Source organism: Oncorhynchus keta, chromosome 9 (assembly GCF_023373465.1).
Source record: "Oncorhynchus keta strain PuntledgeMale-10-30-2019 chromosome 9, Oket_V2, whole genome shotgun sequence".
Taxonomy (NCBI): Eukaryota; Metazoa; Chordata; class Actinopteri; order Salmoniformes; family Salmonidae; genus Oncorhynchus; species Oncorhynchus keta.
In genome coordinates this window covers 17246969-17262543 of record NC_068429.1, presented here as the reverse complement: position 1 = coordinate 17262543, position 15575 = coordinate 17246969, and the positions used below count along the sequence as shown (strand labels likewise).

Here is a 15575-nt window from a genome sequence, read left to right as displayed (position 1 = left end):
CAGTAATGCAACCATCCTGATGCTCTCCATGTTGCAGCTGTAGAACCTTTTGAGGATCTGAGGACCCATGCCAAATCTTTTTAGTTTCCTGAGGGGGACTAGGCTTTGTCATGCCCTCTTCACGACTGTCTTGGTGTGTTTGGACCATTCTAGTTTGTTGGTGATGTGGACAGTAGCTAAATATACTTAACAAAAATATAAATGCAACGTGTAAAGTATTGGTCCCATGTTTCATGAGCTGAAAAAAAATCAGACATTTTACATATGTATGCACAAAAGGTATATATCTCTTATGTTGTGCACACATTTGTTTACATGCTTGTTAGCAAGCATTTCTCCTTTGCCTAGATAATCCTTCCACCTGACAATAAACTGATTAAACAGCATGATCATTACACAGGTGCACATTGGGTTGGGGACAATAAAAGGCCACTCTAAAATGTGCTGATGTTTCAAGTTGAGGGAGCCTGCAATTGGCATGCTGACTGCAAGAATGGCCAACAGAGCTGTTGCCAGATAATTTAATGTTAATTTATCTACCATAAACTGCCTCCAATGTCATTTTAGATAATTATGCAGTATGTCCAACTGGTCTCAACCGCAGACCAAGTCTGAAGCGCGCCAGCCCAGGACCTACACATCTGGCTTCTTCACCTCCTGGATCAACTGGGAACAGCCACCTGGACAGCTGATGAAACGGAGGAGTATTTATGTCTGTAATAATGCTCCTTTCTGGGGAAAAACGCATTCCGATTAGCCATACATTATTTTTCATGGGGATCTACTCTTGTGAATGGTGATTTTCATGGAAGGAACCGTGTTTCCTATTGGTTTTTTGTCGGATTTACGTATTACATTTTGATTCGTCACCGGTGTCCGGGAAAAATGGCGTCTGAAGAACAGTGCTCGGTACCACTTCGATGGCGGTCGATATCGCTAACCCACATAGAGTTCCCTGCTGGTAAGTGTGTTTAAGCGTTAATATTCGCTTACATTCGTATGAAAGATGCTTGACGATTTGGTAATCTGCAAGAGATCTTGGGAGGATTTGCAACTGACTGGGCACGGCCGACGGGAACTGCCAAATAGTGAGACCTGGAAAAAGCGTATACACAGCTCCGAACATGAACTGCCAAATTGTGTGATAGTTCCGCATGCGCAGTTGACCATAATGCCAAGCTAACGAGCTCGAGCTTTCATTGCTACATTGACGTGTTGCATTTAAAAATGGTCATGTACAACCCATGCCCATAATGAAATGTATTCGTTAGAATATATCTTTGTTTGCCACTTGACTACTGGCCCCGTATAGCCAACTCGTTTTGACTGTGAGACCGTAAGGTAGCTAGCAAAGTTAGCTAGTTGAAATACACTGAGTGTAGTTGGCCAGCTAACGTTATGCCTTCCATGCCTCAAACATTGACAATACATTTGTGGATCGTGTTACATTTATCACGCAAATTGATCACGTGTAATACATTGTACGAACATCTTCACGTTAGCTGGTTTAGATAACTTGCCAACTACCCAGTACACCAACCATCACCCATTTTAATGGAACGTGGGTAACGATTAAAAAAGTATCATCATACAATTTAGCTAACTACCTTTATGGTGTTTTAATATAAACCCAAATTAGTTATCACATTGATACTAACTTCTGCTTGATGCTAACTACAGATTGTAACACCTGAAACTGAGTTTACCATGTATTTTTGGTATCCATTACTGGAGAGTTACAGGTTTGGTACTGTTTAGTGTAGCACAGAATTTTCCACCAACCGTAAAGATGTGCTATGCAGAAATCGCTCTACCATTTCCTGGTTGCAAAAATGTTAGTTTGCCTAATTTCCGTTTGTGACAATACAAGCAAGGACATTGAATCATTGTTCCATCTAAACCGTTGTGAAGTATATTTTCCATTAATGATGAATGAATATATTGTATTTTCCGTCCTTTGAAGTTGGTGTACAAAACAGTAAGCATAGAAATGGCTCAAATAGAACATATCTACTGCATATGAGACTTGCTTTCTATGAGAATGACAGATCTAACATATTTCTATGTGAATTTGGTCAGGTTGCCCAAAAACATACACCATTTAGTCGACTCGCCGATTGTTTGGTCGAAAGGCTGTTGGTTGACTGAGATTTCTTTAGTTGAGCAGTCGGATTTTATTTTTTTCTATGATGCACAAAACACCTACCTGTCTGATTCGCACATGTCTCAGACTAATCCATTGCGGATGGCACAGTCAATCACTCGAAGACATGTGATACTGATTGTATATGGTTATTATGTAAAGATAATGGTGCAACACTAATACATCATATTATTATTTTTTGATAACAAATGCGTTTTCTCCCGTGTTGGATATGGTCGCTGTCCTCTGTACTGAAACAATCTAGGGTGCGCAGTAGAATTGGCGCCTTTCACTATGTTGCTATGTGCATAATAGCAAAATTAACCTGCATATTGAGAGCAGCAGAGGCAATTAAACAGCCATTGCTGTTCGGAAGGGATTCTTTTTACTGTGGTTGGTCGGGTAATGAATGTAATTATGTGCACAAGCACAAAACACATTTGTAATTTGAGTCCCGTCCGAATCTGCCATGTCAGTAATTTGTGCAGAGTAACAATTTCATCCAGAATAACCAGTTTTTTGGCGAACTCCAAGGTCCTCTGATAACTCTACACGCGTGCGAATCGACTTCCATGTGTTTTGAGAGAAATGTCTGAGTTTGACAGGTGTTAATCATTACATTTACATTTACATTTAAGTCATTTAGCAGACGCTCTTATCCAGAGCGACTTACAAATTGGTGCATTCATCTTATGACATCCAGTGGAACAGCCACTTTACAATAGTGCATCTAAATATTTTAAGGGGGGTGAGAAGGATTACTTTATCCTATCCTAGGTATTCCTTAAAGAGGTGGGGTTTCAGGTGTCTCCGAATCATGGTTTGAGCAAGAAAACAATAACTGATTCGATACATTTAATGAAGTGCTACGCATAGCCTATATGAAGGGCCTACATGTATCAACTTTCACAGTGAATTATTTTGTTAAAATGTTGTGTTCGTATGAATTTTATATATTGACAAATGCATTAGTAAAAAATATTGTGCCTATTTAATATAAGCCTTGCTGTTAATAGATTCCCAAGCAGCGTACAACTGACCTAAACGTTCAGAAAGTATACATTCACGTGCGCATATAGCCTTAAAACACATCTCAAGTGCACTGTTTAGCTCACATCTGAAGGCTGGTGGCCATTTAGTATGTCGACTATGGATTGCTAAAAAATCCTAATGATTATGATCATACTTGCTCAATTCAAATATTATGGCGACACGAACCAAAGATGGTTTAGAAACGTGGGAACCAAGCTCTAGTTATAAGTGTAGCCCTGTTATCGCCTGGACTTATTCCCGCCTATGAAAAAAAAACTCTAGGCATCGGTCATAATGGTTCAATTATTTGTAGAAAGAATTTGGAAAAAAACGAATCCAGTCCGAATCATCCTCTGGAATAGGACATTCTGGGGTAATAATTACATAACCAACGTCCTCTAGTAATACTAGTCACGTGCAAATCGGGTTTACCCTAATTGTCTAATAAAATTGAGAGCGCAAAGTCCAAAGTAATGAGGTCTATAATCAATAGCCTAACTGTTAAATGTACGTGGCTTTATAATTCATCCATATACACTGCCATTCAAAACGTTTGGGGCCACTTAGAAATGTCCTTGTTTTTGAAAGAAAATCAAGTTTTTGTCCATTGTAAAATAACATCGAATTGATCAGAAATACAGTGTAAACATTGTTAATGTTGTAAATAACTATTGTAGCTGGAAATTGCTTTATTTTTTTGTTTTTATTTTCCTGTGTTCCAATAGCACTTTGTGTTAGCTAATCCAAGTTGATCATTTTAAAAGGCTAATTGATCATTAGAAAACCCTTTAGCAATTATGTTAGCACAGCTGAAAACTTGTTTTGATTTAAAGTACAATAAAACTGTCCTTCTTTAGACTGGTTGAGTGTCTGGAGCATCAGCATTTGTGGGTTCGATTACAGGCTCAAAATGGCCAGAAACAATGAACTTTCTTCTGAAACTCGTCAGACTATTCTTGTTCTGAGAAATGAAGGCTATTCCATGCGATAAATTGCCAAGAAACTGAAGATCTCGTAAAACGCTTTGTACTACTCCCTTCACAGAACAGTGCAAACTGTCTCTAACCAGAATAGAAAGAGATAAATACATTAATGTCTTGTTTGAGAAACAGACGCCTCACAAGGCCTCAACTGGCAGCGTCATTAAATAGTACCCGCAACGCTTGCTTCTATGTGCCAAGTTTGTAGCATCATATCCAAGAAGAGTCAAGGCTGTAATTGCTGCTAATGGTGCTTCAACAAAATACTAGTAAAGGGTCTGAATATTTCTGCAAATGTGATATTTAAGTGTTATTTTTATAAACTAGCAAAAATGTCTGGGGTATTGTATGTAGATTAAGGCTGTAACGTAACACAATTCGGAATAAGTCAAGAAATCTGAATACTTTCCTGAAGGCACTGCCCTGCTGGATGTTCCCCTGAATGTTCACATTTTCCTGCAAGGGGATTGTGTTTAAGAATTTCTTGTTGGTTGTTCTCAAAGGTGATCTGACTGGACAAGTGTTGGCCTACACCAGCCTGCTGCCCATAGCGATTCTCGTAGGCTTTGTCACCCTCATAGTGTTCAAGCGTGAACTGCACACGGTAAGTAATGTAACCCAGATCCTTGCCCCATACGGGATTACCCAACTCCCTGCTGAATCACTAAATGAGGACAGGACACGTGTCACACCGACACATGACACACGCTAAGCCATACAGTGGCTTGCAAAAGTATTCATCCCCCTTGGCATTTTTCCTATTTTTTTGCCTTAACTTGGAATTATAATAGATTTTTGGTGGGGTTGTATCATTTGATTTACACAACATGCCTACCACTTTGAAGATGCTAAATGTTTTTTATTGTAAAACAAACAAGAAATAAGACAAAAAAAAAAACTTGAGCGTGCAAAACTAATCAACCACCCCAAAGTCAATACTTTGTAGAGCCACCTTTTGCAGCTATTACAGCTGCAAGTCTCTTGGGGTATGTCTCTATAAGCTTGGCACATCTAGCCACTGGGATTTTTGTCCATTCTTCAAGGCAAAACTGCTCCAGCTCCTTCAAGTTGGATGGGTTCCACTGGTGTACAGCAATCTTTAAGTCATACCACAGATTCTCAGTTGGATTGAGGTCTGTGCTTTGACTAGGCCATAACAAGACATTTAAATGCTTCCCCTTAAATCACTCGAGTGTTGCTTTAGCAGTATGCTTATGGTCATTGTCCTGCTGGAAGGTGAACCTCTGTCCCAGTCTCAAATCTCTGGAAGACTGAAACAGGTTTCCTTCAGGAATTTCCCTGTATTTATCGCCATCCATCATTCCTTCAATTCCTACCAGTTTTCCAGTCCCTGCCGATGGAAAAACATCATGTTCTCGGGGTGATGAGAGGTGTTGGGTTTGCGCCAGACATAGCATTTTCCTTGATGGCCAAAAAGCTCAATTTTAGTCTCATCTGACCAGAGTACATTCTTCCATATGTTTGGGGAGTCTCCCACATTCCTTTTGGCGAACACCAAATGTGTTTGCTTGTTTTTTTTCTGTAAAGCCCAGCTCTGTGGAGTGTACGGCTTAAAGTGGTCCTATGGACAGATCCTCCGATCTCCACTGTGGCGCTTTGCAGCTCCCTCTAGGTTACATTTGGTCTCTTTGTTGCCTCTCTGATTCATGCCCTCCTTGCCTGGTCTGTGAGTTTTGGTGGGCGGCCCTCTCTTGGCAGGTTTGTTGTGGTGCCATATTCTTTCCATTTTTTAATAATGGATTTCATGGTGCTCTGTGGAATGTTCAAAGTTTCTGATATTTTTTATAACCCAATCCTGATCTGCATTTCTCCAAAACGTTGTCCTTGACCTGTTTGGAGAGTTCTTTCGTCTTCATAATGCCGCTTGCTAGGTGGTATCCATTGCTTAGTGGTGTTGCAGACTCTGGGGCCTTTCAGAACAGGTGTGTGTATATATACTGAGATCATGTGACACTTAGAATGCACACAGGTGGACTTTAACTTGGGGTGGCAGGGTAGCCTCGTGGTTAGAGCGTTGGGTTGCAAGTTCAAATCCCTGAGCTGACATGGTATAACTCTGTCGTTCTGCCCCTGAACAAGGCAGTGTTCCTGAACAAGGCAGTGTTCCTAGGCCGTCATTGAAATTAAGAATTTGTTCTTAACTGACTTGCCTAGTTAAATAAAGGTAAAATAACTAATTATGTGACTTCTGAAGGTAATTGGTTGCACCAGAACTTATTTAGTGGCTTCATAACAAAGGGGGTGAATATGCATGCACCAGTTCTGTTTCTGTTTTAAAAAATTAAACAAGTTATTTTTTTCATTTCACTTCACCCACTTGGGCTATTTTGTGTGTGTCAATTGCATGACGGCAAGGGGGGTGAATACTTTTGCAAGGCACTGTACATAAAGAAAAGCTTGTGCAAGGTCATATAGATATAGATATTGGCCATTAATAGTAAAGATTAGGCTAATGTTGCAAGCTACATTTCTGTAAGAAAATATTTAAAAGCTGTAGTCCACCATGTGTATGAATAAGGCATATGATCACACATAATCCTTTTCCCAATCCTCATCCCTAGATCTCCTCCTTCGGGGGGCTCGTCCTGAACGAAGGTGTGAATTGGCTGCTGAAGCATATTCTACGGGAGCCCCGCCCATGTGAAGGTGAGGAAAGCGACAATTCACTTACTGTAGTGACCCAGTACATTCGGAACGTGCCTTGACTTTCTTTTTTTTTTGTGAAAAGTCGAGGCGTCTGAACTTTCCAAAATATATATTTTTAATTTTTCTATTTCACCTTTATTTAACCAGGTTAGCTAGTTGAGAGCAAGTTCTCATTTACAACTGCGACTGGGCCAAGATAAAGCAAAGCATTGTGACAGAAACAACACAGAGTTACATGAAATAAAAAAAGCATACAGTAAACACAATAGAGAAAAAAAAGAAAGTCTATATACAGTGTGTGCAAATGGCATGAGGAGGTAAGGCAATAAATAGGCCATAGTAGCAAATTAATTACAATTTAGCAGATTAACACTGGAGTGATGGATGAGCAGATGATGGTGTGTAAGTAGTGATACTGGTGTGCAAAAGAGCAGCAAAGTAAATAAAAACAATATGGGGATGAGGTAGGTAGATTGGTTGGGCTTTTTACAGATGGACTATGTACAGCTGCAGCGATCGGTTAGCTGCTCAGATAGCTGATGTTTAATGTTAGTGAGGGAAATGTAAGTCTCCAGCTTCAGCGATTTTTGCAATTCGTTCCAGTCACTGGCAAGAGAGAACTGGAAGGAAAGGCGATCAAATGAGGTGTTGGCTTTGACCAGTGAGATATACCTGCTTGAGTGTGTGCTTGAGTTTGGCGGCGTGAGTGAAGGAGGCTTTGTTGCGAAATAGAAAGCCGATTCTAGATTTGATTTTGGATTGGAGATGTTTGATATGAGTCTGGAAAGAGTTTACAGTCTAGCCAGACACCTAGGTATTTGTAGTTGTCCACTTATTCTAGGTCAGAACCGTCCAGAGTAGTGATGTTAGTTGGGCATGCGGGTGCGGGCAGCGAACGGTTGAAAAGCATGCATTTGGTTTTACTAGTATTTAAGAGCAGTTGGAGGCCACGGAAGGAGTGTTGTATGTCATTGAAGCTCGTTTGGAGGTTAGTTAACACAGTGTCCAAAGAAGGGCCAGATGTATAAAGAATGGTGTCGTCTGCATAGAGGTGGATCAGGGAATCACCCGCAGCAAGAGCGACATCGTTGATATATACAGAGAAAAGAGTCAGCCCGAGAATTGAACTCTGTGGTACCCCCATAGAGACTGCAGGAGGTCCGGACAACAGACCCTCCAATTTTACACACTGAACTCTATCTACGAAGTTGTTGGTGAACCAGGCAAGGCAGTCATTTGAGAAACCAAGGCTATTGAGTCTGCCAATAAGAATACAGTGATTGACAGAGTCGAAAGCCTTGGCCAGGTCGATGAAGACGGCTGCACAGTACTGTCTTTTATCGATGGCGGTTATGATATCGTTTAGTACCTTGTGCTTGGCTGAGGTGCACCCGTGACCGGCTCGGAAACCGTTTAGCACAGCGGAGATACGGTGAGATTCTCAATGGTCAGTGATCTGTTTATTAACTTGGCTTTCAAAGACTTTAGAAAGGCAGGGCAGGATGGATATAGGTCTGTAACAGTTTGGGTCTAGAGTGTCATCCCCTTTGAAGAGGGGGATGACCGCGGCAGCTTTCCAATCTTTAGGGATCTCGGATGAAATGAGACGTTGAACAAACTGGTAATAGGGGTTGCAACAATGGCGGCAGATAATTTTTTAGAAAGAGAGGGTCCAGGATTGGTCTAGCCCAGCTGATTTGTACGGGTCCAGGTTTTGCAGCTCTGCCAGAACATCTGCGATCTGGATTTGGGTGAAGGAGAAGCTGGGGAAGCTTGGGTAAGTAGCTGCGAGGGGTTTGGAGCTGTTGGCCGGGGTTGGGGTAGCCAGGAGGAAAGCATGGCCAGCCGTAGAGAAATGCTTATTGAAATTTTTGATTATCATGGATTTATCGGTGGTGACCGTGTTGCCTAGCCTCAGTGCAGTGGGCAGCTGCGAGGAGGTGCTCTTGTTCTCCATGGACTTTAGTGTCCCAAAACTTTTTTGAGTTCGAGCTACAGAATGCAAATTTATGTTTGAAAAAGCTAGCCTTTGCTTTCCTGACTGACTGTGTGTATTGGTTCCTGACTTCCCTGAACAGTTGCATATCGCCGGGACTATTCCATGCTATTGCAGACCGCCACAGGATGTTTTTGTGCTGGTCAAGGGCAGTCAGGTCTGGAGTGAACCAAGTTCTACATTTTTTGAAAGGAGCATGCTTATTTAAGATGGTGAGGAAATTACTTTTAAAGAACGACCAGGCATCCTCGACTAACAGGATGAGGTCAATATCCTTCCATGATACCTGGGCCAGATCGATTAGAAAGGCCTGTTTGCAAAAGTGTTTTAGGGAGCGTTTGACAGTGATGAGGGGTGAATATTTGACCCCGGACCCATAGCGGATGCAGGCAATGAGGCAGTGATCGCTGAGATCCTGATTGAAAACAGCAGAGGTGTATTTGGAGGGCAAGTTGGTCACGATAATATCTATGAGGCGGCAGGGTAGCCTAGTGGTTATCGTTTGACTATTAACCGAAAGGTTGCAAGTTCAATTCCAAGAGCTGACAAGGTACAAATCTGTCGTTTTGCCCCTGAACAGGCAGTTAACCCACTGTTCCTAGGCCATCATTGAAAATAAGAATTTGTTCTTAACTGACTTGCCCAGTTAAATAAAGTTTTTTTTTTTTTTTAAATGAGGGTGCCCATGTTTACAGATTTAAGGTTGTAGCTGGTGGTTTCCTTGATAATTTGTGTGAGATTGAGGCCATCTAGCTTAGATTGTAGGACTGCTAGGGTGTTTATCATATCCCAGTTTAGATCACCTAACAGAACGAACTCTGAAGATAGATGGGGGGCCATCAATTCACATATGGTGTACAGAGCACAGCTGGGAGCTGAGGGGGGTCTATAACAGGCGGCAACAGTGAGAGACTTATTTCTGGAGAGATTAATTTTAAACATTTGAAGCTTGAACTGTTTGGGCATAGACCTGGAAAGTATGAAAGAACTTTGCAAGCTATCTCCGTGACGACGAAGGGACTGGGCCAGATGACGAAAAAGGTATTGTAGTTGTGGGAATTTAGTTTGCTAGCTGGGAGATGTGCCTGGCTCTGGGCTAGCTTCGGGGCTGGGTCACTCAGTGGCAGCTGTGATGATCAATGGTCCAGGGTTTATGGCAGGAATCTGGCGTCGTAGTGGAGAAAAACAGTCCGAGGCTGGCAGGTATTATCCAGGCTAAAAAAACGGCTGGTGCCTGAGCAGAGGGTAAAGGCCGCTAGCAGTGGCTAACAATGAATAAATGGATAGTAACTTAGTTAATTAGCTGGCTACCTTCTGATGAAAGTTTTGGCTATAGGGTCTAAAACAAATAGTGGATCTGTGTCACATTGAGTGAGGCGGGTTCCCGGAAGGTATATTTAATTTAAAAATGGAAAAAGAGATTGAAAAATAAATTGGAATATATACAAAAAAGACAAAAAATACAAAAAGTAAACGAGAGGACAACAAACCACGTCTGCACTGCTACGCCACCTTGGATATGTCTGTACACATACAAATAATGCCAATACAGTGTCTGTCTGTGCATCAAATAAATATACAGTAGGTGTATTGTGTTAATTCTCAGAGTAAAACACTCAACGGACACTGAAAGCTTAAACAAGTTTATTCTTCCCAGAGGGTCAATACAGCTGCATTAGACAAAAAAAAAACATTTTCACACACGCACTGATATTTAACCATTCCTCATAAGTTGAGTTTCCTTCTAACCATCTGTACAAACATCATTCTTTACTGCTAGGCAGGACACTAGTGATACGCCCCCCATCACTAATTCATGGCTCTCTCCCCTTACCATTCACGCCTGCCACATGTAATCGCTCCCCTACACTCATCACAAATACACATGAAGTATATTTCATATTCTCAGAACCCAACAATGGTAACATAAGTTCATATTGTAGGCAAGACAGAATGCAGGAATGGTACACAGCATTACTAAATTCATGCTTCCAGGATGCAGCCAGACACAGATTTTGTATTAGTCAAAAACAAATGAGCCAATCGCTTTTGTATGGGTCACAGTGGAGAGAACGGGGAGCATTCTCAGTTGTCAGTCGATTTAACGTAGTAGGTTTTATTAGTTTCTTTCAGTCATAGACCGAATTGTACACCAATTTATAATCTTCACATCAATCATATAATCCCAAACTAGCAAAATACTTCATATGATAGTGGTAATATATACACAAAACAACAATACTATGGGTGGCAGCTTGTTGAAGGCATTTCTAACGGAAGCATCTCTGACATTAACTGTCACGAGTTTGACTAATTTCAGCTTTTGATGGACAAAAATGGCCATAAATATTTGTGATTAATGTGGTTTAACTGTGTTCTATTTGTGATTGTCATAGCGTGTGGTTAAACCCTGTTCTTCTGTATCTTTTCCCAGGAGCTCACACAACCCTGACAACAGAGTATGGGATGCCCTCCAGTCATTCCCAGTTCATCTGGTTTTTTGTTGTTTACTTCTTTCTTTTCCTTTATTTAAGGTGAGTTACCATTCTCTCGCAGACTACATTTATTTAAAAGGGGGGGAAATTATGCATTGTAACCATACATAACATTTGATGTCGGCTGACGCACTTTGCCCCCTGTGTCTAGAATGCATCAAACGAACAACGCTCGGTGTGTGGAGTTGCTGTGGAGACACATACTGTCCATCACCTTGTTGGGCGTGGCCTTATCAGTGTCATACAGCAGGTGAGGGACAAGTCTAATTTATCTAGATTTTTATGTATTTTTAGACCATGACACATTTGTCAATTTGGTCCCAACTCTTAACCATTTAGCACAATTGCACAATTTGTATTTAAAAAATGCTCAATGTACCTTTTTGCAGGGTGTACCTGTTGTACCACACTTGGAGTCAGGTCTTCTATGGGGGAGTGGCCGGTAGCACCATAGGAGTAGTCTGGTTCTTCTTCACACAGGAGGTGCTTACACCGCTCTTCCCCAAGATAGCAGCATGGTAAAGAACAGGGACACCTCTCAGGGGGGCACACAGGCTTAGCAAGAAGTGAACCATCAGAGCCTGGCACAGATTTGGGCAGCGTATACTGTAGCTACTGATGTGTTCATCTTGATTATCTGTTGTGTACTTTTCCCTTTCTCAGTGTGTCTCCATTTTTTATTTTGTCCCACCTCTCTCGCCATCCTTGACTGCTGACAGGCCGATATCAGAGTTCTTTCTGGTGCGGGACACAAGCCTGATCCCCAACATCCTTTGGTTTGAGTACACAGTGACCAGGTCAGAGGCGAGGTAAGGGACATATTTTAATAACCACATTAGGTGGGAATCTGTGTGACTCCAAATAGAGTTGATGTTTTTAACCATGTTTACATGTGTAGTAATGGTTTGAATGTCTGCTTATCCTCCAGAAACAGACAACGGAAGCTTGGAACAAAGCTTCAGTGATCTCAGCAGTTCCTTGGAGAAATTGAGTAAAGGAACATACACACACACTCTCACTCACTCACTCATTAAAAACACACTGGAGAATCAATTATCTTCTGGACTGACCTGGTTGAAATGGTATAAAGGCCATCGATTTACAGGTGGACCAAAAGAGTGTCTGGACTCGGCCCGGATTCCACAGCCTTAGCAAGTCCGTCCATATGCCTCTCCTTGTATAGCTGCCGAAATGCTCCCCCAATGCATGCAAGACTGTGCAAGAGGTATACTATTTAATGATAAATTAATATAAACTCAGCAAAAAAAAGAAACATCCTCTCACTGTCAACTGCGTTTATTTTCAGAAAACTTAACATGTGTAAATATTTGTATGAACATAACGAGATTCAACAACTGAGACATAAACTGAACAAGTTCCAATGTCATGTGACTAACAAATGGAATGTGTCAAAATCAAAAGTAACGGTCAGTATCTGGTGTGGCCACCAGCTGCATTAAGTACTGCAGTGCATCTCCTCATGGACTGCACCAGATTTGCCAGTTCTTGCTGTGAGATGTTACCCCACTCTTCCACCAAGGCACCTGCATATTACTGGACATTTCTGGGGGAGAACGGTCCTAGCCCTCACCCTTCAATCTGATCCAACAGGTCCCAGACGTGCTCAATGGGATTGAGATCCGGGCTCTTCACTGGCCATGGCAGAACACTGACATTCCTGTCTTGCAGGAAATCACACACAGAGCGAGCAGTATGGCTGGTGGCATTTTCATGCTTGAGGGTCATGTCAGGATGAGCCCTCAGGAAGGGTACTGGAAGAGCCCGCAGGAAGGGTACCATATGAGGGAGGAGGATGTCTTCCCTGTAACGCACAGCTTTAAGATTGCCTGCAATTGCATGCAGTCCGATGATGTGACACACCGCCCCAGACCATGACGGACCCTCCACCTCCAAATCAGTCCCACTCCAGAGTACAGGCCTCGGTGTAACGCTCATTCCTTCAACGATAAATGAGAATCTGACCATCACCCCTGGCAGACAAAACCACGACTCGTCAGCGAAGAGCACTTTGCCAGTATTATCTGGTCCAGCGACGGTTGGTTTGTGCCCATAGGTGACGTTGTTGCCGGTGATGTCTGGTGAGGACCTGCCTTATAACAGGCCTACAAGCCCTCAGTCCAGCCTCTCTCAGCCTATTGAGGACAGTCTGAGCACTGATGGAGGGATTGTGTGTTCCTGGTGTAACTCGGGCAGTTGTTGCAATCCTGTACTTGTCCCGCAGGTGTGATGTTCGGATGTACCGATCCTGTGCAGGTGTTGTTACACGTGGTCTGCCACTGCGAGGACGATTAGCTGTCTGTCCTGTCTCCCTGTAGCGCTGTCTTAGGTGTCTCAAGGTACGGACATTGCAATTTTTTGCACTGGCCACATCTGCAGTCCTCATGTCTCCTTGCAGCATGCCTAAGGCATGTTTATGCAGATGAGCAGGGACCCTGGGCATCTTTCTTTTGGTGTTTTTAGATGGTAGAGTCAGATGGTAGCGTCAGTAGAAAGGCCTCTTTAGTGTCCTAGGTTTTCATAACTGTGACCTTAATTGCCTACCGTAATTGCCTAGACGCTGTTAGTGTCTTAACGACCGCTCCACAGGTGCATGTTCATTAATTGTTTGTGGGAAACAGTGTTTAAACCCTTTACAATGAAGATCTGTGAAGTTATTTGGATTTTTACAAATTATCTTTGAAAGACAGGGTCCTGAAAAAGGGACGTTTCTTTTTTTGCTGAGTTTATATTTTAACTGTAAAAGCACATGCGCAGATGGTAACCATGGAGGGCTCTGTCAAGTACAAATATTGGCTGATGTTAAAACAGCATGAAATTAGTTATTTTTTATATTGCATAATTCTAGGGGGAAACAAGCAAACAGTTTTTTTGGCTCTTGTATTACGAAAAAGAGAATAAAAAAAAATAAAAACTTGTGTAAAACGTAATATAAACACATTTGAACTCTGAAAATGTAAGAAAAAGGTGGGGGAGAAATACCCCTCTGATACCTCTTTCCTGTCTCTGTATGACGGCCAACCCTGTGTATTCGTTTCCAAAATTGACTTACAGGCGTTTAAGCGCTCACATACTGTACAAGCTGGGGCTAGTTTACCTGCTGTACAGCAACGACTTCTGGATTTCTGTTTGTTGGAGATGATCGAGAAGCAGAGAAATAAGCGCCACAACACAAGGGGAAGTGTTTTTCTGCACCTCTTACTCACACAGTGAGCAAAGGATTGTTTTCTCAACCCCTTTCTCCCTGCATGTCTGACACCCCAGGAGCAGAAACCTAGGATTAGTTTTTCTTTTTTTTTTCTCCATTTTTGTTGCAGTTCGAGAGAACATGAAATGGTGGATTGACACTTGTCTTTCCAAACATTTTTTTCACCTACCTTTCCAAAACATTCCATATCTTTTGGTGGAAAAACAAACGAGATGACTGCTGAGGGAAAAATGTGTTTTTTTGTTTGTTTTTTCAAAGGAAACCTCAGGTCAATTGTAGCATTTGATTACGCTGTGTTCCTCTCGTAAATGCAACAACTGATGTTTGAAGCGGTCTGGTGAGGGTCAAAAGCTGATTTGGAAATGTCATTAACTCCATAAAGGGAAGTAGTTCTCTTAGATTATCTTTTTTTTTTTTCATCTAGTGTAACTCATATCAGGCTGAATAAAGAAATTTTGTGTTTATGTACAATTGTAGGCTTCTTTTCCCTCCAATTCTTCAGTGAATAGTCAACAAAAAGTGGTCCATGGTATGGAAATAGACAGAGGTCCAGATAAGCATCATTATGTATTTTATAGATGTCATATTTTGGGACTATTGAACAAAAATGTTGGACATATTTTTAAGGTCATGAAGTGTCAGTGATATTTGGATGAAACCAGATCAAATTACTGTATGAAAAATGACTGTTTTTCACATTGACACTGTTTGATCATAGTTTATGGTTCCCTCCCCCATGTCAAACACTTGGATTCAGGAGGCAGGATTATTAAGGGGACAGCGTGATGTCATCCTAACTCTCCGTTCCATACACCAATGATAACATGATATTCTTACCTAATTTAAATAAGTACTGTCTTGAAACCAACATCCGAGAAGGTGCTTTTGCAGAGGGCTGTGGTTTATAAAGACTGCTTGGTCTTAGACAGGATTGGCTTACATTATTGACATGTAAGCTATATTTCATCTCAAATGTTTATTTAAAACCTACATTTCCATATTGACCACTTGTGTCCAATACGCCGTTAGTTGTTGG

General features: G+C 41.7%; 1 protein-coding gene across 2 annotated transcripts; it reads left to right on the top strand.

Annotated features, from left to right (window-relative positions):
• Positions 1-439: 439 nt before the first annotated feature.
• On the top strand, positions 440-15003 carry dolpp1 (dolichyldiphosphatase 1). 2 transcript variants are annotated; one of them, XM_035760760.2, is made up of 8 exons: positions 442-961; positions 4659-4759; positions 6738-6822; positions 11253-11352; positions 11465-11563; positions 11703-11831; positions 12033-12122; positions 12242-15003. In XM_035760760.2, the coding sequence occupies exons 1-8, from the start codon at positions 886-888 to the stop codon at positions 12276-12278; spliced, it is 717 nt and encodes a 238-aa protein (XP_035616653.1). In that variant the 5' UTR covers positions 442-885; the 3' UTR covers positions 12279-15003. The 2 variants fall into 2 exon arrangements, with proteins under 2 accessions (XP_035616654.1, XP_035616653.1); XM_035760761.2 differs by lacking the exon at positions 12242-15003 and having other exon boundaries at positions 440-961; positions 11977-12122.
• Positions 15004-15575: the final 572 nt, after the last annotated feature.

Coding starts and splice junctions, on each gene's coding strand:
- dolpp1 (XM_035760760.2), top strand. CDS start 886: ATGGCGTCTGAAGAACAGTGCTCGGTACCACTTCGATGGCGGTCGATA. Junction 962..4,658: donor CCACATAGAGTTCCCTGCTG/GTAAGTGTGTTT, acceptor TTGTTCTCAAAG/GTGATCTGACTGGACAAGTG. Junction 4,760..6,737: donor TCAAGCGTGAACTGCACACG/GTAAGTAATGTA, acceptor CCTCATCCCTAG/ATCTCCTCCTTCGGGGGGCT.